The 21,677-nt window shown below is 53.7% G+C and overlaps 1 protein-coding gene across 1 annotated transcript in view; it reads right to left on the bottom strand.

The window, feature by feature from the left end:
* Positions 1-536: 536 nt before the first annotated feature.
* The window catches only part of XKR7 (XK related 7), a 34,382-nt gene continuing 13,241 nt past the window's right edge, over positions 537-21,677 (bottom strand). The window contains exons 2-3 of the mRNA XM_054467144.1: positions 8,666-8,868; positions 537-7,432 (exon numbers count right to left, since the gene is read on the bottom strand). Coding sequence (XP_054323119.1) covers positions 6,480-7,432; positions 8,666-8,868 — 1,156 coding nt within the window. The 3' untranslated portion in view covers positions 537-6,479. The remainder of the gene's footprint in view (positions 7,433-8,665; positions 8,869-21,677) is intronic.

Genomic DNA, 21,677 nt, shown 5'->3' with positions numbered 1-21,677 from the left:
AAGTGATTCTCATGCACTTTGAAGTTTGAGAACCACTGGATTAGGATGGAAGCCCTGGAGACAGAGGCCCTCTTAGAGGCAATACCCCCTAGGATAGGATGTAAGCTCCTTGAGGGCAGGGACCTTGCCTGTTTTATATCTTTCTTGTTCACTATGCCAAGAACTGCCTGGCACCCAGTAGGTTCTCAATAATTATTGGTTGTAGTGGAGTTAGGAACTTCAGTCTGGGCCCTGATTTTGTCATGGACTCATTCTGTGATCTCTGACAAGTATCCCCACCCTTTATCTCCCCCCACCCACTTTATCTGTAAAATGAGTTTGGAGATAATCTGTAGAACTTTTGGCCTTAGGATTCTGGTTGATTGATTGAAACGCTGTCCAATAAACGGGAGATGTTATGTAATGTCCCACCCTCTCCCAGCCAAAGGCCTTTCTCTCTTAAGCCACAGAGATTGTGGCAAGTGGTACCCTACCTATCCCTCCTTCCTCATCTCCTTCCCCTGGCCCAGAACAGCCAAAACAATAGGACACAAGCAGCACGTACTGAAATGACTTTTAATATCTCATGTCGCAGCAAAATTAAAAATATACAAAAAGTTTGTGGTGTACAAAAGAGTCTCAGTAAAGAGGCCCCAACTCGGGGCCCCCTCCCCCTCCCCCTCCTGGGGGAAGCTCGGAGGGTGAATGGGGGTCGGGGGGATGGGGGATGGCACAGATGTAGTAAATACCAGGAGGTGGGACCAGGAAAAGGAAACAGAAGAGGACAGCGGTGAGGGCCCGTTAGGGAGGAAGAGACGACAGGGAGGGGAAGAATCACTCGGAATTGTGCTGACAGAGGGAGATTAGCCCCTCAGGCATGGCTAGTGATTCCTAGAGTTCCAGGGGCATGGAGGGGAGGATCAGGGCTGGGGATATTCTGGTGGGACCCTCAAAAGAACTGGGTTCTGGTCTCACCCTGCCACCAACTTGCTGTGTGACCTTGGGCTGGCCATCTCCCATCTCTGGGCTTGCCCCTTCAGTAAAATAGGATGCTGGATGTCTAAACCATTGATTCGCAACGTGGGGTCCCAGACCCTGAGGGCCTGTGAAGGCAGGAATGGGTGCCCACGAGTGCTTTTGAGAATTTTGTATTAAGCAACTCAATAAAATACATATATTCCCCCACCTTCAAGCCCTAGAAGTTGACTTGAGGCCTTGGAAGCATTTATCAGCAATCAGAAGCTCAGCTTGAGTTAATTTAATATGGGAAAATGAATTCTTCAAGAAATGAGGCTGGTTTGGGAGATTTTTCTCCCAAACCACAGGATCCTCAGGGAAGAAAATAATGAGGGAGCCATGGGAACGGTTCAGATACCTTCCAGCTGTTTCATGATGGGTTCGGAAAGCCAGTGGGGCTGGGGGCTATGTTTATATGAGGCTCCTCCAAGTTCGGTGGTTTAGCCCAATGGAGACCAGGCAGAAAAGGGTCAGATTGGATCTGGGGGGATTTGGGTGAGAGAGAGAGATGGAGGAATTGCCTTTTCCCCCCTGGCACCTTCTGTACCCCCTCTTTGTCCCAGGATACCCTCCATTCTGAGATTATTGCAGGTGCCCCGGGACAACCCACCCGTTCAGCCTGGCCAGGGGTGCCCTTGCAGTGGTTATGCATAGAATAAAGGCCAGGGTTGCTGAGGAGAGGGCAGCCTTCTCCTCCAGAGAAGGGAAAAGTGGCAGAAGCTAAGCACAAGGGGCAACCTCTCTGTCCCCTGGGGAGTTTTCTGTCTCCAGAAACCAGGCCAGGCCTGGACGGGGCCTTCCTTTTCCACTCCCACATCCCCCGCTCCAGAGTTTTTCCTCCCCATACCTCTACCGGCAGCAGCCAAGGACCCAGAAATATCCTATCCTCTCCCCAGCCAGAATGGCACATTGCAGCTCCTTTCCTCCCCAGTCCCGGGTCTCAGAAGCCTCTGTGGTTGGTTGGGAAGGGGGACTCAGACCCCAACCCTACTACTGCCCATGTGGCTTGGCACCCACTCGTTCCCTTCCATTGAGACACTGCAAAGCACTTTAATACAGAAACTGACAGCTCACCCTACCAACCTCTACTGCAGGCCCCAGCACAGCTTGAAGTGGGAGGGAGACAGGTGCCAAAGGTGGCAGGGGCCAGCACAGAATGGGACAGTTGGGTCCTGGGTTTCAGTCCACGTCCTGCACCTGGACTCCCCTGAAACCCAATGTAGATTCCTCCTAACCAGGGGCCCCCAAGCTGGAGAAGACTCCAGCAGCCTCTAACCCCCTGAGGCACTGGAGGGGCCTGTAGCCCTTATCAGATGATGATTCCCAAACCAGGGACCCTGTGGACCCCCAGACTTCCCTATTCAGCCAAGAGGGCAGTGGGCTCGTTCTCAGATAGCCAGGTGATGGGGATTTAGGGTTGGACTAGCAAAGTCTCAGAGGGAGCCACAGCCTCTGTCCCTGACTTCCGCTGAGGGGTTTCCAGACTCTGCAGGACGCTCCAGAACCTTCTCAACATTTTGAACCATAAGTCTCAAACTGGTGGCATGTGGGCCAAATATGAGTGGCCAGCAGTTTCCCAAACATTTGAATTTTAGTACCTACAGGCAGGGCACACACTCTCCTGTTTGCCAGAGTCCCCAACACTCCCTATTGTCCCCATTACTCTTATTTTCATTATCTCAAGGCATTTGAGTTTGCATCCCATGCAGCCTTTGTCCCAGAAAACCTTCTCCCTATTGTCTGAGGCTTCTGTGGACTCCAAGCCCACATTAATTCCAAGGGAAGAACCTGCAGAACTCGAGTACTTAGGAGGGTGTTGACCGCAAGCAAGACCTTCCCTGGATATTCCCAGCTCCCTCAGCCCTTATCCAGAGACCTGGACTTTCCCCAGGCCTCACCTTCCCTGCCCTCTGTCTTCCCCAACTCTCATGGGTGACATGCCTCTGTGGGACACAGGTGTAGCAGGGAGCTGGCTGGGGGTAAGGCAGATTTTGGGGAGACACAAGAATGAGGCAGATGACAGGAGGGGATCAAGCAAGGCTCCCTCATTGGGGAGCCCTCTGTGGGGGAGTGGGGAGGTCTGTGCTGTTCAGCTGGGGTGACAGTTACAAGACACATGGCACATCAGTGCCAGGAGGCGCCGTGATGTGGGCATGTGTGGTGCCTGCAGAGGTTTGGGGAACACAGTCAACAGCCTGGGGATCAGTTGTAAGAAAACAGGTAGACAGAAGTCTGCCCTGAAATGGGGACACTGGTCTCCTGGGGTTAGAGGTAACTGAGGGCAGGGCCTGCCATATTTGGTACCCAAAGCATTCCTGTTCTCTTCTGTTCCTGGCAAAATTAAGATGCACCCAACTACTTCTCATCCCCAGGGAAATCCTAACTGCCACTGACTTCCTGTGTGGCCTTTGGTGAGTCCTTGGTCCTCTCTGGGTCTCACTTTCTCCTGTCTAATGGATGTGGAGGGCAGGTGGCTTAAGGAACCCTCAGGGACCCTCTGGGCTGCAAGGACCCTGGGAGGATGGGAAGGACTGGGAAGGACTGAGCATCCAGACTGGGGTGGGGGTCAGGGGACAGGAGGCAGAGGACCAGGGGGGTCAGTTCTGCCAGGGGAGAGACTGGCTGAGGTAGATTGTGTCACAGAAAGAAAAACAAAACAACAGCTCTAAGGGGATGGACCCCTCCCTCATCTGACTCCTCTATCCCAGTGAAATGAAGGGACAAGCCAGTGGAGCAGGGGGCCTCAGGCCTGGTCCCGAGCTCCTGGGTGGAGAGTCCTTTAAGGGCTGAGACTCTTCTGAGGGTGAGAAGCAGGAGAAGGTGCCTGCAGCCCTCTCCCCGGGCCCCTTGTGCCCAGATGTCCCTGCAGGCAGAGGCCCTGAGGGAAGGGTGTGTGGGGTTGAGAAGAGGTGGGGAGTGGGGGTGGAGTAAAATCCAAAAATGTAGCCATGGCTTCCCTGCGAGCCTCAGACCATGCCAAGCCCTGCCAGCATATCCCTGCCCCTTGGGAGTCTCCTGGAGTGTAAAGGACCCCAGCTAGGACTTTTCCTCTAGAAGGCAGCAGCCAGATGGGCCACTCTGGGATACTGGGGAGGAGAATAACTTGCCAAGGGTGACCCTCATGCTACCTCTCTGGGCCTCAGTTTCCTCATCTGTAAGATGGGTTGATAATACCTCTCTTGCAGGGATGTCGTGACCAGCGGAGAGTGTAAGTGAAACGACATGGGGTGAAAATTCCTGGCACAAGTCAGCCCTGGAGAAATAGTCTGTTTCTGGGTCTGGGTCCGCATCTTCAAAGCTCCTGTCTCACAAAGGCTTTGTGTGTGAATTCAGCCTCCGAAAATGGATTTGGGCAGAGAACAAGCAGGATGGATGAACCCAACAGAGCGGGCCTGGGTCAGCCTTGGGCTTTTCCCACCTCCCATCACCCTTGAGGCCTGGTTCCTGAGGGTGCTTAGCAGCAGAAAGAAGGAAAAGCACTCTTGCTGTGTTGGCAGGAGGGATGATGCACACACCATCTCGGCCTGTGTGCTGGTTGGGAGGGTGACTTGTATCATGGTTGTGCTTGTGCTTGTGTCTATGTGGGCAGTCTGGCCCTCTCTGCCTTTGGGGTTACCCTGCATCCCCAGCAATTCATCATTACCCATCACCTTTTGATGGGCAGCCCAGAGTCTGGGACCTTGAGAGAGTGGCTGCCACTCTGGGCCTCAGTTTCCCATCTGTAACCCAAGAGAGGCTGAACCAGGGAGGGCTAAGCACCCCTCTAATTTGCATAGTCTAGGATTCTCATGGCCCACCTCACTCCAGGATCAGGTTTGCATCTGTCCTTAACATCCCCTGCTGTCCTCTCCCACCAATCGCACCTAAGTTGCTGTGGGAGTGAGAGAGAGTGTATGTGTGTGTGTGGGGGGGGGGGGGAAGGGGTAGGGTTACCAGCTCTGCCAGAGGCTCTGTCTCCTCACCCCATGGAACTGCCTACTTCCCCTCTCCTATACGCCCCCTCAATCCAGCACTGGCTGTCCTAGGTGGGAGGAGGGGCCCTGGGTGAGTCCCCTGGGCACTCCAGGATGTTCAGGCCATGGGAATAGACCACAGGTCCTTGGGAGTCAACAGATCTAAGGCAAAACAAGTCAGTTTCCCAGATGCCGCCCCAGGGAGCCCCATTTGCAGGGTGGCTGAGAGCCAGGATTCATGTCACGTCCCCAGAGCTATTTTTTTTCCAGCTGGGAACCAGTTGGCAGCTGAAATGTCTCAGGGGTTCTGAGGACAATTTCCTTTTAGAAAGATGGCTATGGACCAAGGTAACAGGGGCCTAGAGCTCCCATGAGCCCCAGAAGTCTAGAATCAGAGCACCCTTTCCTAGAAAATTCCATTCACACTGGGCTCTAGAACCTCTTCTCCCCCACCACCATGACAGGTGCTAGAATCCCCCACAGCAGAGCAGCAGGGCTCCAATGTCCTCCTCCTCACAACAGAATACACAGATCAGAGTGGCTCCCTGGGACATTTTATCAGCCTAGCACTCTAGAACTCAATCTAGAACTAAGCGTGCTTCTGGATCAGTTCCTCTGATAAATGTGCTAAAACCTCACCTGCACTTGAGCCCAGAGATCTTTCCAGACATCTTATCTGCTGTGTCGAAGACCTGTATCTAGAAGCCACGTTCCAGGTGCTCATCTAGAACAAAGAATGGCTCCTTCAAACATTTCACCCGAGGCTTGTGGAACCTCATCCTTCACAGAGCCCACAACAAGAGACGTCTCCTGAGGAGTTCATTCTTGTTCGCTATGCTCTGGATTGCAGGTTCCCCTCCCCCAAGTCTTCCACCCCTCCATGCTTCTGCCAGCCTAGACCCGCCTAGTTCTTTCTCCTATCCATCTCCAGCACTGCCAGCCCCCCACCCCAACACCCTGCCCCACCCCAACTCCCTTCTTCAGCTCCCTCTTGCCCTGGCTCCAGGCCTCAGATGCTACAAGAGCCATGCCATCCCTGTCCACACAATGCTCCAACCTCACCCCATCCCTTCCACGGCCTCCTCCATCCTTCTCAGAGATCTTTTCCCACCATAGAGGCAGCCCACTCTCCACAACCCCTGAGGAGCACAGGGTCTAGGTCATGGACCCCAGACAGTGCCCTTTCTCTGGCAAGTCCAGCAGGGGCAACACATGGGCAACAGCAGGCAGGGGAGAGGTGTGGAGGCCCCATGAAAGCAGGGCAGCTCAAAAAGTGTAGCACCAGATGATTCCCCAGGCCCTGGGTCAGGGGAATTTAGGGAATGGGCCACAAGGCTGAAAACGGGGCCCAGGGCTGGGGCCTCTGCAAGGCTGTCCCCTCCCCTGAAAGAACCCAAGAGTGGGGCCACTCTACCCTTGGACCAACAGATCCACTCCCCCTTAGCCTGGTGGCCCTGAAATTCGGGGCTCAACACTGTGGCCGATGTGGGATCAGCCAAGCCTGTCCCTTTTGTTCGGGGACACTGTAGCCTACACTGTGGTCTCATACTCCAGCAGCTCCTGGGAGGTCCCCACACTCCGGTACTGCAACCGGGGCGTGGCAGGTGAGGAGTACTCCAGTGCCAGGATGGTCTTCCGGAGCCGGCGGTCAATAAAATGAGCATCCCACGCCGGGTACTTCTTGCGAGGCAAGTCAATCCGGATGACAGGCCCCTCTGTCCGCAAGGTGCGGGCCACTGGTGTGGGAGGCAAGCCAGGCCGCACCTGGAAGACAGGTGGGGTGGGGGTCCCCGCACGCTCTCCCGCCGAGGCCCCATCCCGCTCAGCACCTGTAGTCCTCGGCAGGGACCTGGGGGGACTCGTGATGGCGTCAGCGGGTGGGCCACAGGGCTCCGAGGCCTTACGGAAGATGCAACCAGGTGCCTGGGGACCCAGCATGGGCCCGTTGGGGTGCAGGAGACAGTAGTAGACACACATGAAGAATATGCCCAGCGCAAAGCTGGAGGCCACTACGCAGACCATGATGAGCGAGTAGAAGTCGGTTGAGAAGTTGCGGCTGGAGTACCAGAAGCCGGTGAGCGCGGCGTTCTCCAGCAGGACGATGCAGTGGTAGAGGGTCATGCGGCGGCGGCTGCGGCCCTCCTTGACGTTGAACCAGCAGAAGATGTAGATGATGCCCACCACCATGTTGTAGATGATCTCCTCCCACTTGGACATGCAGAAGTCCGTCTCCCCTTGGATGACCCAGAAGGTCATGACGCACCAGTGGGCCACGATGAAGATGCCAAAATAGAGCTTGTAGACGCTGGCGAAGAGCGCGAAGGCCAGGCCGCGGGCGGCAATGCTGAACAGGTGCCACAGCACCTGCGCCACGGCGCCCTTGTAGGACAGCGGCCGCTTGTCGTCCCGCGAGTCCCGCAGCACCTTCTGGTAGGAGGCCAGCGTCCAGGCCAGAGACACGAGGGAGGCGGAGGTGGAGAGGGCTGTGGAGACAGGGCAGGGGCGGGATGGGCTGGGTTAGGGGCGGGCTCGGGTTGGGGTCTAGGGAGAGGCGGAGGGTTCTGGGTCAGGAGCTGGGTTTTGAAGAGGCGTGAGGAAAGGCGCTGCGGATCAGCAGGGGTGTGGGGAAGGTCTGGGAGGTGGGGAGCTTCAAAAGCCATGACGAGGTGTGGTGAGGGTGCACGGGACTGGGTACTTCTATAGGGTGGGAGCATAAAGGGAGACGAAGATGGGGGTTTGGCCTCCATCTAGGACTCTGGTGTGGGGCTGTTAGGGTTCAGGGGTCTTGGTGGGAGGGTGGGAAATGAGGGTCCAGGACTCTGGGAGTGGAAGAGGAGGTGAAGAGGAGGTCATGATTAGGGTGTGGAGCAGCCAGGAGGGGGCCATTAGAAGTCGTGGGCCACCAGGAGGAGGCCGGGCATGGAGAGGAATATCTAGAGCTGAGCTGAGCAGAGCTGAGGGGCGGGGACGGGGAGACCCAAGGTGGGAAGCATTGTGATTGGGACCCCGTAACCGGGCAAGGGGTCCCCAGGGCCCTGAGGGGTGGTAATAGTCTTTTGGGACACTGAGGATGGGTTGGGCAGGGACTGGTTTGGGAGAGCATGGAGTGCTTCAGGGAGACAGGGGGATGCGGTTTTTCTCTGATATTGAGGGGCTCTGTCATTATGGAAGGGGCAAGGTGGGAAATTAACAGGGCCTGTAGGGAGGAGGAGGCGATGGATACCAGGACTAGGCCTGGGAGGGCCCTCCGGGGCCCCCCAGTGAAGGGGTAGGCTCTCTGGAAACTGATGGTGATTGGTCAGGTCTATGAGGCAGGGGGTCCCCAGGAGACGCAGGCTGGGATCAGGTTGGGGAAGGAAGTGGGCAGGGGATTCCCCAGAGGGTCTAAAGTGTTTGGACGGGAGATGGGGTTTGGTTGGCTCTGGCAACGGGGAAGGGAGGAGGGCAGGAGCGCCCAGGAGGGCTGATGGGTGTCGAGGGAGTGGAGGGGCCAGGTCCCTCCTCACTCTGAGTGTAAGTGGGCCATCTAAGGGGACGCGGGGGTCTCGAGAGGCCTGGAGGGTGGCGAGGGTAGAAGGGGCAGGCCTCCCTAAACCCTGACTGAGTGAGCCCTGAGCTGGGGTGGGGAAGCGCACAGGGCATCCCCAGGGAGCCTGAAGCAGGGAGAAAGGCCCGGGGGGCGGTCCCAGGCGCGGAGGGTGAAGGGGTGGGCTCACCCGGCAGCAGGTCGGGCGCGCCACCGCGTTGCACCAGCAGGCTGAGCTGCAGCACTAGCTGCGGCGCGCTGCGCAGAAAGGTCTCCAGCAGGCGCAGCATGCTCACGTCGGCGCTCTCGAACAGCATCCGCCAGTAGAAGTGGCGCCGCAGCCGCTCCCCGCGCCAGCGGCTCTGCAGCCCCAAGTACAGGGCGCGCAGGTACCTGCGGGAAGGACGCGGTGCTCAGGCTCCCGCACGCTGGTTCCTCTCGCTCTGTCCCACCCGCCCCGAGCCGCTCACAGGCGCAGGGGGCAAGTCACTCCCTACGCTGAGCCTGTTTCCTCAGCTGTGAAATGGGCATTTCGAAAGGATCACCTTATGAGGTTGCTGTTGAGGAGCACTGAATGGACTCATTAGCTTAGAGAGAGGACTGGCACTAAGTAAAGCCTTTAATACAACAGCGGCATCGCCATTGTTCCTACAACGCTTAGGGCGTGCTTTCTTTGGAGGGTTACTGACACCTTGAAGTGCGCTGAGCTTACAATAGCCCTGTTACCCGACCCTTATTTTGTTTTATTTTACAGATGGGGTCTCATTCTGTCACCCAGGCTGGAGTGCAGTGGTGCGATCTTAGCTCACAGCAACTTCAAACTCCTGGGCTCAAGCAATCTTCCCGACTCAGCCTCCTAAGTAGCTGGGACTGCAGGCATGTACCACTACACCAGGCTAATTTTTAAATTTTTTTCTGGCTATGTTGCCTAGGCTGGTCTTGAACTCCTGGCCTCACCTCAAGCGATCATCCTGCTTTGGCCTCCCAGGGTGCTGGGATTACAGGCATGAGCCACCGCACACGGCCCAATCCCCATTTTGTAGGTGAGCAAACTGAGACCCAGAGAGGTATGTCATTTATCCAAGGTCACACAGCTAGGAAGCAGTAGAACCAGGACCCAAACCCAGCCATTCTGGCCTCAGGGCCGGCACTCTAACCATTAGGCAACACTGCCTCTGACTGTAAACCATAAAAAGTTTTGCTCACATAGGTTCCTTCCAGGAACAGTCCCTACTGCCTGGTGTCAGCCCCGGTTCTGTTGCCAGCAGCAGCTCCCTGGCCTGTTCCCTTCTCAGTGCCCAGCTGAGGTGAGATCCTCACAGCTCAGGGCCCAGCTCTCACCCCAGGGTGCAAGGAAGGTGCTCACAGACACTTTTCCTTGGCATCTGAAACTGCTGCTTCCTCTCATGCCACTTCTCCCAACAAACTCTATGGCTCTTCATGGCCACTCTGCACAGGTCACAGAGCCAGAGCTCACAATGTTCTCCCACCTTGCTGAGGAATTGTACCTATTGTTTCCTCTCCCTAAAACACCCTGCCCTATCCCCTAACCCCATCCTGGCCCCAACCCGCGATGACTCTTGCTTTTCTTCCAAGGCTCAGCTTTTGAACACAATTTTGTCCATAAAGCTTCCGCTGACCACCTTCCACCTAGGGTAAGGGCCTCTCCCAGGCTTCCATCTAATCTAGCTAGCACTTGTCACAGTGGGTTGTAACTGCCTGGTTATGTGCGCATCTCCCTCATGCTGTGAGTACCTGGAGAATGACTAGGCTGGCTTGCTAACTGCTGCATCCTCAGTTCTTAGCACACAGTAGGTGCTTAATCTATGTGGGCTGAATGAATGAAAGTGTGAACAACTGCAGGCTTGTTGAACTGAATGGAACTCTAGTAACCCTATAGGGGGTATACAAGGGACTCTGAAGTCCTGAGATCAATCCCACTTGGCTTCTAATTTACTGTGTGATCTTGAGCAAGACCCTCTCTGAGCCCTAGTTAATCCCTCCCAAAGTGGCGGCGAGGATTAAATGAATGAAAAGAAACTTTGCACACTGTGAAGTGCAGTGCCTATGTAGGGTGAGAGGGGACCTATCCACACAGATCTCTGGGTCTGATTTCCCTTCTGCCCTGGTTCCTTGCCCAGAAGCTCCACTCCTGCAGCTACAGACCCTGCCACCTTCCCAGCGCCCCCCACTCCCGCTGGCTCCCCAAAGTCTCTGATTCACGGGGCAGGCACACTCTTTGCTGCAAACCAGAGGACTCTTCCAAAGTGGCTTTCCCAGGAAACTGGGGGTGGTGTGTGTGTGTGTGTGTGTGTGTGTGTGTGTGTGTGTGTAGGGGGAACCCTAACACAGATTCTCTGAACCCGCTGCCTGGATCTGAAACTGGGGAGCCAGGGATTTGGGGTCTATTCCCAGGGTGAAGAGCTGGCACTTCCAGGATGTTGTTTGGGAACCAGGGGACTCACTCTATTCACAGCCCAAGGGAGGAAGTCACAGTTCTCCCTGGATGTGGGGCCAGCTGATACCAAGTTTCTTCAAATGAGTATACTGGTCTTACCAGCTGTGTAGCCCTCTCAAAGCCTCAGTTTCTCCATCTGCCAATGAAAGGGATGAGTTTGATGACTCTGGAGATCTTTTCAGAGTGAATATTCTGGGACTCTTTCTGCAAAATGAGGCCAGGAACATCCCATTTAGGACCATCCTCCCCATCCCTGGGTCATCCTGGCATCAGTCTATGGCGTAAACACACTGTCAACATAACACATGACAGGATTGGCAGCCAGGATGGGGAAGGGGGCTGTTCCCTCAGAAGCTGACTCTGGAGATGCAAAGCCCCCTCTGGCCAACTCTCCTGTGCCATGCTGGAATTCCTTCAGCCATTTCCAGCATGGTGCATCTATACCCACTGCTCACATGCTCCCCAGGACAGGGACCTCAGCCTGCTGCATCTATACCCACTGCTCACACACTCCCCAGGACAGGGACCTCAGCTTCTGAGCAGCTCCAGGGCTGGATTGTATTTCTTCTGATAAGCAGAAATTTGTCTCCCTGTATCTTCCATTTTCTGGACTCCTGCTTACCCCACACATAAGGATCCCTGCAGCCAGAATGATTCATTCATGTAGCAGGTGGATTTTGACCACCTGCTCTGTGCCAGGCTGTGTGCCCGTATGTATCTCCCAGTCCCATGGAAGAGAGACAAGATAGGAGGTAAAATAATGCTATAAGATGCCTTGGAAGGAAGAAACATTTGATCTCGGGTTTTTTATTTGTTTTTCGTTTTGTTTTGTTTTGTTTTGTTTTGTTTTGTTTTGTTTTGTTTTGTTTTGAGACAGAGTTTTGCTCTTGTTGCCCAGGCTGGAGTGCAGTGGTGTGATCTTGGCTCACCACAACCTCCGCTTCCGGGGTTCAAACGATTCTCCTGCCTCAGCCTCCCGAGTAGCTGGGATTACAGGCATACGCCACCATGCCTGGCTAATTTTGGATTTTTAGTAGAGATGGGGTTTTTCTATGTTGGTCAAGCTTGTCTCAAACTCCTGACATTAGGTGATCTGCCCACCTCAGCCTCCCAAAGTGCCGGGATAACAGGTGTGAGCCACCACGCCCGGCCTGATCTCAGTTTTAAAGCATGGGTTGGCATTTGAAGGCACGCAAGAGATGGAAGGTCATTCCAGGTGGAAGAATCAGCTGAAGCAAAGGCTCAGAGGCCTGAAAGAATTTGGCATTTTAGGGGAATGGCCAGAGGTTTGCTGGGCCTGGACAAGGGGTTTTAATGGGCAGGGACATGAGACTAGAATTGTGAAGGGCATGAAATTCTGGACTGAAGAGTTCAGATTTTATTCTCTATCTGAGTGCCATCCCAGAATCAGGGGTGATGAGCTTGGCTCAGTGGCTTAGAAAGCTTGCTGTGGAGGCTGGCTTGGAGGAAAGCCAAGAGAGGATGGGGGTTTGGTCCAGGTCTGAAATTACAGGGCTGAGCTAAGGCAGGGGATACAGGAAGGGCAGAGAGAGATCTAGAGATGGCCAGAGGTGGGGGCTGGGGGAGAAACCAAGATGGCCCTTAGAACTTCTGAGGGCCTAGAACACAGGCCATCTTTCCTAGCCTCCATCCCCACTGCTGCCACATTCCCTTCCCCTTCCCGCGGCTCTGGCTTTGCCTAGGAAGGAGAGACCAGCTGGTCCAATGTGAAGGGGCCTGGGGAGTTGGGGGGAAGGTGACACCCTGGAAGTTTCTCTCAGGCTGGAAGACCATCTGTTTCCGGGCCCGGGTCAGCATGAGAGAAACCCTGGCCCCCGGCCAGCATCCATCACTACCTGACGGGCCACCTGCCCACCTCCCTGCCCATTCCTGCCCCCTCCTCTGCCAGCTCCTAGCTAACCACAGACAAAGGGCTCACACAGCCCAGGGACACCGCGGGCAGGAGCAGGGATGGAGGAAGAGAAGAGAGGAGGCCTCTGAGTCCCAGGAATGTGGGGTCAGTGGGCAGTGTGGAAAGACCACACTGTGTTCTGGGGATAAAAGGCCTGGGTTCTGCCTCGCTCTGCCCCTTTTGGCAACAGGACCAAAACTGTGGCTGTTCCTTCCAGCCAGCACGATAAGCTCTCTGCCAAGGGCCTGTGAGATTTTCATGGGCCTAGGAAAATGTTTGAAGCCTGAAAAAAAAATTGGCTCCAAAACACAGGGAAAAACTACAGAATCAAAATTAATAAATGTTTAATTAAATGTGTGCAAAACAAAATATGATGTCAGCCAGTCAACTACAATTTGGCTTTTATCTGGTCATGTATAATTTACATGGGATGTTTGATGTAGCTGCATTTTAATATGCTTGATAGATGTGGTGCCCACAAAGGTCTTAAAACAGTCCATGCCCTAAAACAGGACATGCAACCTAATTTCCCTGGCCCTCAGTTTCCCTTCTCTAAAATGGGAATGGCACTTGCCATTCTGCTTATACATAGCCACGGGGGTAAGGATGAGGGAGGAAAGGTAGCAATGGCTGGCATGTGGGTTTGATTCCCAGCCATGTCCCGGACCTGCTGTGTGACCTTGGGTAGTCTCTCCACTTCTCTGAGCTTTATTTTCCTCCTTGTTGTGAGCATTAAATGAGTGTGATGGGGCAGGCTGCAGTGGCTCACGCCTGTAATCCCAACACTTTGGGAGGCCGAGGTGGGTGGATCTCCTGAACCGGGGAGTTTGAGACTCACTGGGCAACACAGTGAGTCCCTATCTCCACACACAGACACACACACAGACACACACACACACACACACACACAATGAATTTTAAAATAGTTTATAAACTATAAAGGGTGTCCATAGAGGGAGCAGCATACACTGGGCAGGGGCTGCTGGCTCCTTCTCACCACCAAGCAACCTCTCTTGAAACCTCCTCCAGGAAGTCCACCCTATCCCACATCCCACTCTATTTGAAATGAAGTTGAAAGAAGCTGATCTTCACCCAAGGGAAGAACACCACACCTCAGGGAAGGGAATCCAGATTGGGGGTGGTGTACATCTGATCTTCTCCAAAATTATCCCCAGACCAGGTGTGGTGGCTCATGCCTGGAATCCCAACATTTTGGGAGGCCAAGGTGGGAGGATCACTTGAGCCCAGGAGTTCAAGACCAGCCTGGGCATCACAGAGAAACCCCGTCTCTACAAAAAATTTAAAAATTGGCCGATGTGGTGGCGTGTGCCTGTAGTCCCAGCTACTCAGGAGGCTGAGGCGGGAGGATCGCTTGAGTCCAGGCGTTCGAGGCTGCAGTCAGCCATGACTGCACCACTGCACTCCAGCCTGGGTGACAGAGTGAGACCCCATCACTAAAAAACAACAAAATCCCCAGTCTGTCCATGTCTCCTCTGCTACCACCTGTGCAGGCCACAGTCATCTTGCCTGGGTGACCACGTCAGCCTTCTGTGTGGGCTGCCCGCATCCACTCCTGCCTCCCTACAGTCCATTCTCCACATGGCAACCAGCGGGATATTTTTAAAACCTGTCAGATCATGTCATTCCCCTTCTCAAAGCCTTCCAAGGGCCTCCCATCACACTTGGAATAAAACCCACGCTTCTCCCCTCGGCGTGCAGGCCCTAAACCATCTGGCCCTGCCTGTTTCTCTCACCTCATCTCAAACCACTGTCCCACTTGTTCCTGACACTCCAGATGCGCTTTGGGGGGCTCCTAAAACTCAGCCAGACTTGTCCCTGGCTCAGGACGTCTGCACTTGCTCTGCCTGGAATACCCCTTTCCCAGATCCTCCCGTGGCTGGCTCCTCATCAGCTCACACCTTCTCAGAGAGGCCTCCCAGGCCACGCTTGCCAACTCACTCTAGTCTACCACACCACCCTGTCTTATTTTCATCTTAACCTACACTATGAAATCACCGTTTATTTATTTATTTTCCATTCTCCCACTGTGAATCCATGAGGGCAGGGATCTCGTCTGTCTTGGTCACCCCTGTGTCCCCAGCATCAGTGCCTGTAGAATAGGCACTGATGCATTATTGAGTAGGCACTGACTATTTGCTGAATGAATAAATGTGAGTATCTGTGTGCATCACCCTCCTGACCTTACAGGGCTCTGGGGTGTCTCTGCTTGAAGTTGCAAAGAGCCAGGACACCTCACAGGCTCCTCCTGCCCTCGCTGACTCATTTTTGTCCTTCTTCCAACAGGAAGTCCTCCCTGATGCCCCTCTAGCCCAGTTAGGCCTCACTTTCTCTAACAGCTCTCAGGCTTGAACTGCGTGAAGCCTGAAGTGAGCCAGACACTGCAGTCCGTGCTGTTAACCTAACAGGCAACTTCTGCTGTCCCCATTTTATAGATGAGGAAACAGAGGCCCTCAGTCTGTTTGGAATCTAACTTACTGACCCCCAGTCTTGTGTTCAGAGAAGAAGCTTGTCCGGGAAGAAACTGGAAGAGCAGATGAGTGTACATCTCTAAAGTGTACAAGAGGGAGCAAAAAAGCCATACCTAGCGAGAAGAGTAGAAGCTAGAGAATGAAATCCCTCCTGTCAGGGACCCAAAAACCTGTCTCTTCTGAACCCTACTGCCTCCGTGAACAGGTAGCAGGGTCGAGAAATGAATAGAAGCTCATTCCCTTCTCCCCAGGCCCATACTACCCTCCTCACAGGAACTTTCCAGTGTCCCCCAGTCCCCCAGAGTTTGGGGGCTTCTCTCTAATGGGCAGGAGGGGAAAAGGACGAGGGGATCCCATGTTCTTGAGAAGCCAGGAAGCTTCTGGCAACGTCTGCATCACCTCATCTCTCTCCTGTTCTTTGTTCCTGAGTCACCCCAAGTCTCTGGTTCTAGGTCAGAGTTTCTGGCCTGCACCTCAGTCCATTCAGACAGTCAAACCTGGGCCCAAGCCTGAACCCATCCCTTTGACCTCAGATCCTGAGTCATTGTCTCTGTCTGTGGCTCAGATCAGCCTGTCTATTGTGTCTGTCCCTTGAATGCAGGGCCAGCCTATTTATCATTCCTGCATTTCTGTCAGGAGTCTGTTAGTCACTCAGTCTCACCCTGGAATCCTGGCTCAGTCCCCGGCTCAGTTCCAAAATCCTGGAATCCTGTCCCTTGGACTGTGGGTCACATAGTCTCTCAGATATTATGTCCTATTGGTCTGACCCTGTGATCCTGGGTCAGCCTGTCTGCCTGCCCTTAGAGGCCAGGAGCTTCAGTCTCTGTTCCTTGGATGCCAGACAGCCTGTCTATCCTGTGAATACGAGGTCTGCTTTTCTGTGTGTCTTGATACTGGGTCCGCTTGGTGGTCTGTCTGTCTGTGTCTTGAATGCTGGATCTGTTTGGTGGTCTGTCTGTCTGTCTGTGTCTTAATACTGGGTCCTCTTGGAGGTCTGTGTGTCTGTGTCTTGATACTGGGCCCGCTTTGTGGTCTGTCTGTGTCTTGGATGCTGGGTCTGTTTGGTGGTCTGTCTGTCTGTGTCTTGGATGCTGGGTCTGCTTGGTGGTCTGTCTGTCTGTGCCTTGGATACTGGATCTGTTTAGTGGTCTGTCTGTCTGTCTGTGACTTGGATGCTGGGTCTGCTTGGTCATCTGTCTGTCTGTGTCTTGGATGCTGGGTCGGTTTGGTGGTCTGTCTGTTTGTCTGTCTGTGTCTTGGATACTGGATCTGTTTGGTGGTCTGTCTGTCTGTGTCTTGGATGCTGGGTCTGCTTGGTGGTCTATCTGTCTGTCTGTGTCTTGGATGCTGGGTCTGCTTGGTTGTCTGTCTGTCTGTCTGTGTCTTGGATGCTGGGTCTGCTTGGTGGTCTGTCTGTGTCTTGGATGCTGGGTCTACTTGGTGGTCTGTCTGTGCCTTGGATACTGGATCCATTTGGTGGTCTGTCTGTCTGTGTCTTGGATGCTGGGTCTGCTTGGTGGTCTGTCTGTCTGTGTCTTGGATGCTGGGTCTGCTTGGTGGTCTGTCTGTCTGTGCCTTGGATACTGGATCTGTTTAGTGGTCTGTCTGTCTGTCTGTGTCTTGTATGCTGGGTCTGCTTGGTGGTCTGTCTGTCTGTCTGTGCCTTGGATGCTGGATCTGTTTGGTGGTCTGTCTGTGTCTTGGATGCTGGGTCTGCTTGGTGGTCTGTCTGTCTGTGTCTTGGATGCTGGGTCTGCTTGGTGGTCTATCTGTCTGTGTCTTGGATGCTGGGTCTGCTTGGTAGTCTGTCTGTCTGTCTGTCTGTGTCTTGGATGCTGGGTCCGCTTGGTGGTCTGTCTGTGTTTTGGATGCTGGGTCTGCTTGGTAGTCTGTCTGTCTGTCTGTGTCTTGGATGCTGGGTCTGCTTGGTTGTCTGTCTGTCTGTCTGTCTGTCTGTGTCTTGGATGCTGGGTCTGCTTGGTTGTCTGTCTGTCTGTCTGTGTCTTGGATGCTGGGTCTGCTTGGTAGTCTGTCTTTCTGTCTGTCTGTGTCTTGGATGCTGGGTCCGCTTGGTGGTCTGTCTGTGTCTTGGATGCTGGGTCTGCTTGGTGGTCTGCCTGTCTGTGCCTTGGATACTGGATCTGTTCAGTGATCTGTCTGTGTCTTGGATGCTAGGTCCACTTGGTGGTCTGTCTGTCTGTGTCTTTTAGTCCCTCAACTGCTTGGTCCATCTGCTGACTTGTTGCTCAGCTCGTGGCTTGGCGTGACTGCCAGTTTTCTGGCCATCCTCCCCTGCCTGCTCCTCCTCTCCCCGACTCTGGGTCTCTCTCTGTCTGTCTGTGTCTCTCACATCCTCAGCTCCTCCATCTGTCGGTCTCAGTGTTTCCGAGTGTGTGTTCTCGCCCCTCCCCACTCCCCCTCACAGTTCTGGGCCAAACACACAGCAGCTTCCAGCGGCTCCCCCGCTGCCTCTCCATCCAGGAACCACCCTCATGCTGGCTAGCTCCCTAGTCTTGATGCGGGCCAGGGTCTGCAGACCTCTACAGAGTGAACAGGGTGGGGCTGGGAGGCAGATAGGAGAGCCAGGGCTGATGGGCAGGGGCAGGACATCCCCCCAGCTGAGTCCATAGTTAGTCTGTAGGTCTGCAGGGGGACAGTGTGCAGTGGTTACTAATGAGGATAACAGCTCACGCTTACTGAGTCCCAACTGGATGACAGGCTGTGCTGAGACTTTTTATACATATGAACGTATCCATCCCTCTTAACAAATCTTTGAAGTGGGGACTACCATTATCCTTATTTCACAGATGAGAAACAGACCTAGAAAGGGAGCAGGACTTGTCCCAAGTCACACAGCAAGTTAGTGCCAGATCTAGGACTCAGCCCTGGCTCTTCATGGCCTCCTGAGCCAGAGCAGGGATGAGGAAGGACAAGTCTCATCCCATGGGATGCCCCTGTTGCCTCGGCTGCCTACGTGGCAGCTTCCCTCACGTGGAGGGTGTGCAGTATGGCTGCCCAGCAGGATCCTGATAGGACCCCGGTAAGACACAATGGACCTCAGGTTTCACTTGGGATTATATGAGTTTAGAGAAAACTGGGAGACAGGCAACAATAGTAAGTGGAGAGTCAGGAGACCAAGGTGATTCCAGGAAAGCCCAGCTCCTTGATGGGCCTCAATCTTCTTCTATAAAATGGGCTCAAGTAACTGATTCTTGTCTACATCAAGCGGTGTTCATCAAGCCCCTCCCCACCCATCCAACTCTGATAACATTAATGCTCCACAGCTATGTCCTGAACCCAAGTCCTTCTCTCTACCCTGGTGTCACCACCCTGGGCCAAGCCACCTCATTCCAGCAGCTTCCCTGGGGTGCTCGCTTCCATCCTTGCCCTCTTCAAGCCTGGTCTTCACACAACAGCAGAGGGATCTTGTAAACTCCTAGGTCAAGGCAGGCCACTCCCCACTACTTGTTTTTTTTTTGAAATGGAGTCTCGCTCTTGTCACCCAGGCTGGAATGCAGTGGCATGATCTTGGCTCACTGAAACCTCCGTTTCCCGGGTTCAGGTAATTCTCGTGCCTCAGCCTCCCGAGTAGATGGGATTACAGGCATGTGCCACTAGGCCTGGCTAATTTTTGTATTTTTGGTAGAGACAGGGTTTCACCATGTTGGCCAGGCTGGTCTCAAACTCTTGACCTCAAGGGATCCACTTGCCTCGGCCTCCCAAGTGCTGGGAGTGAGCCACTGTGCCTGTCCACTGCCCGCTGTTTATTGATTGATTGATTGATTGATTGATTGATTGATTGAGACAGAGTCTTGCTCTGTCACCCAGGCTGGAGTGCAATAGCACGATCTCGGCTCACTGCAACCTCTGCCTCCCTGGTTCAAGCAATTCTCCCTCCCTCAGCCTTCCAAGTAGCTGGGATTACAAGCGCCTGCCACCATGCCTGGCTAATTTTTGTATTTTTAGTAGAGACAGGGTTTTGCCCTATTGGCCAGGATGGTCTCGAACTCCTGACCTCAGGTGATCCGCCTGCCTCAGCCTCCCAAACTACTAGGATTACAGGCATGAGCCACCACGCCCGACCCCCACTACTTTTAAAATTAACTCTTCACCATGACCCTTGAGGCCCAGGAGGACACTACCTTTGTCCCTCCCGAGGACCCTCTCCTGCCACCCTCCCTCTCTCCCATGCTCCAGCTCCTGCTTCCTGAACACACCAAGTTCACTCCAACCCCAGGGACTCTGCCTAGAAAGGTCCTCACTAACGCCTGTCAAACTCTCATTCTCTCATCTCAGCTCAGTGTCACCTCTTCAGAGAGCTTTCCCAGCCATCCCCCTCACCACTGCCTGTAACCCCGCAAAGCACTTCTGCAGCCCCTCTGGTCACTTTCTGTCGTGTTACCCTGTGTTTTTAAGTAACACATATCACAACCTGAAACCATCTCATTTACTTGTTTACGTATTTATTGCCTGTCTTTCCCCTAGCACTGCAGGCTCCATGAGAGTGGGGACCATGTTTATGGTGTCCTCTGCTACATGCCCAGTGCCTGGCACATTGTTAATACACAGTCATTTGTTGAGTGAGTAAATGAATGAAGAGAGTGAATATACTTTATAAACTCTGCTTTGTAAACTCCTTAAGTAAAAGCAGCCAAGAACAGAGGGAAAGAACCCAGGTGAGGGAGTCAGGCCTGGGCTCAGATCCTAGCTCCATCTCTTACTATGTAGCCCCAGGCAAGTTGCCTCCCCTCTCTGGACCCATCAGCCCAATACCCATTTACAGGGTAGCTGTGAAATCAGAAAGTAGTAATGTGTGTAAAACGCCCAGCTCAGTGTTGGGCACTTGATCAATGGAAGGTTTCAAGGAGCTTTTTGAATCAGAGGCCCCATCAGTAAGAAGGAAGTTTCGTTTCTGGCACAGCTGAGACCCAGTCCTAGGATGGCTTTCCCCTGGTGCTCGTCGAACCTGTCCCCAAGGGACACTGGGTCAGAAAGCACCTTTGGGACAGGTTCACAGGGCAAGTATTCTTTGGGGTCTCCGTCTGCCCCCCAGAAAATAACTACCACTCATCAAATACCTTTTATATGCACTTTGCTAAAATCCTCACTGTAGTCCTGTGAGGTTCGTGGACATAATCTCCATTTTCCAGATGAGGAAACTTAGTGTCAGAAAAGGGAAGGTTCATTTGACATTTATTCACCAAGCCCTATTTTTTTTTTTTTTTTTTTTTTGAGACAGAGTCTCTCTGTCGCCTGGGCTGGAGTGTATGGCTCGATCTCAGCTCACTGCAACCTCCACCTCCTGAATTCAAGAGATTCTCTTGCCTCAGCCTCCCGAGTAGCTGGGATTACAGGCATGCGCCACCACGCCCCAGCTGATTTGTGTATTTTTAGTAGAGACAGGGTTTCGCCATGTCAGCCAGGCTGGTCTCGGACTCCTGACCTCAGTTGATCCGCCCACCTCAGCCTCCCAAAGTGCTGGGATTACATGCATGAGCCACCATGCCCAGTCCACCAAGCGCTTTTGAGTACCTACTATGTACCCCAAACTGTGCTAAAATGGCTCGTGGACACAATGGTGTGCAAGACAGACCCAACCCACCGGTGGAACTGAGTTTAATGGAGACCTGAAGATTAACTAAATCATCATGTAAACATGTAACAACAAGCATGTTCCGTGGGCTCCAGAAATGCTCCAAACAGAAGTCCCTGCTTCAGCACTGTGGATGGCAGTGCTATTGGAGGAGAGCCAGGCCCAGCTTGGGAAGGGTGTGGCAGTCAGGGAAGGCTTTCTAGAGGAGGTGACTACTGAGCCATGATCTGAAGCAGACATAGGAGTTAACCAGGTAAAGGAGGCAGGGAAGGGAGCCTCTGGCTGAGGAAACAACACAGGCAAAAGTCCTGAGGTGGGAGGGAGCGGTAAGTGGTCAGAATGGCTGCTGTCAGAGAAGGAGGGAGAAGGAGGGAAGAAAGCACGACATGAAGTGGAGACGTGAACCATGGTGAAGTATTTGGTCTTTATCTTTTGTTTTTTCTTTGTTTGTTTGTTGGTTTGTTTGTTTTTAGACAGAGTCTCGCTCTGTTGCCCAGGCTGCAGTGCAGTGGCACGATCTCGGCTCACTGCAACCTCTACCTCCCAGGTTCAAGCGATTCTCCTGCCTCAGCCTCCCAAGTAGCTGGGATTACAGGTACATGCCACCATGCCTGGCTAATTTTTGTATTTTTAGTAGAGACAGGGTTTTGCCATGTTGGCCAGGCTGATCTCAAACTCTTGACCTCAGGTGATCTACCCATCTCAGCCTCCCAAAGCGCTGGGATTACAGGCGTGACCCACCGTGCCTGG

Source organism: Pongo pygmaeus, chromosome 21, assembly GCF_028885625.2.
Source record: "Pongo pygmaeus isolate AG05252 chromosome 21, NHGRI_mPonPyg2-v2.0_pri, whole genome shotgun sequence".
Lineage (NCBI taxonomy): Eukaryota > Metazoa > Chordata > Mammalia > Primates > Hominidae > Pongo > Pongo pygmaeus.
This window is presented reverse-complemented; position numbering and strand designations above follow the sequence as displayed.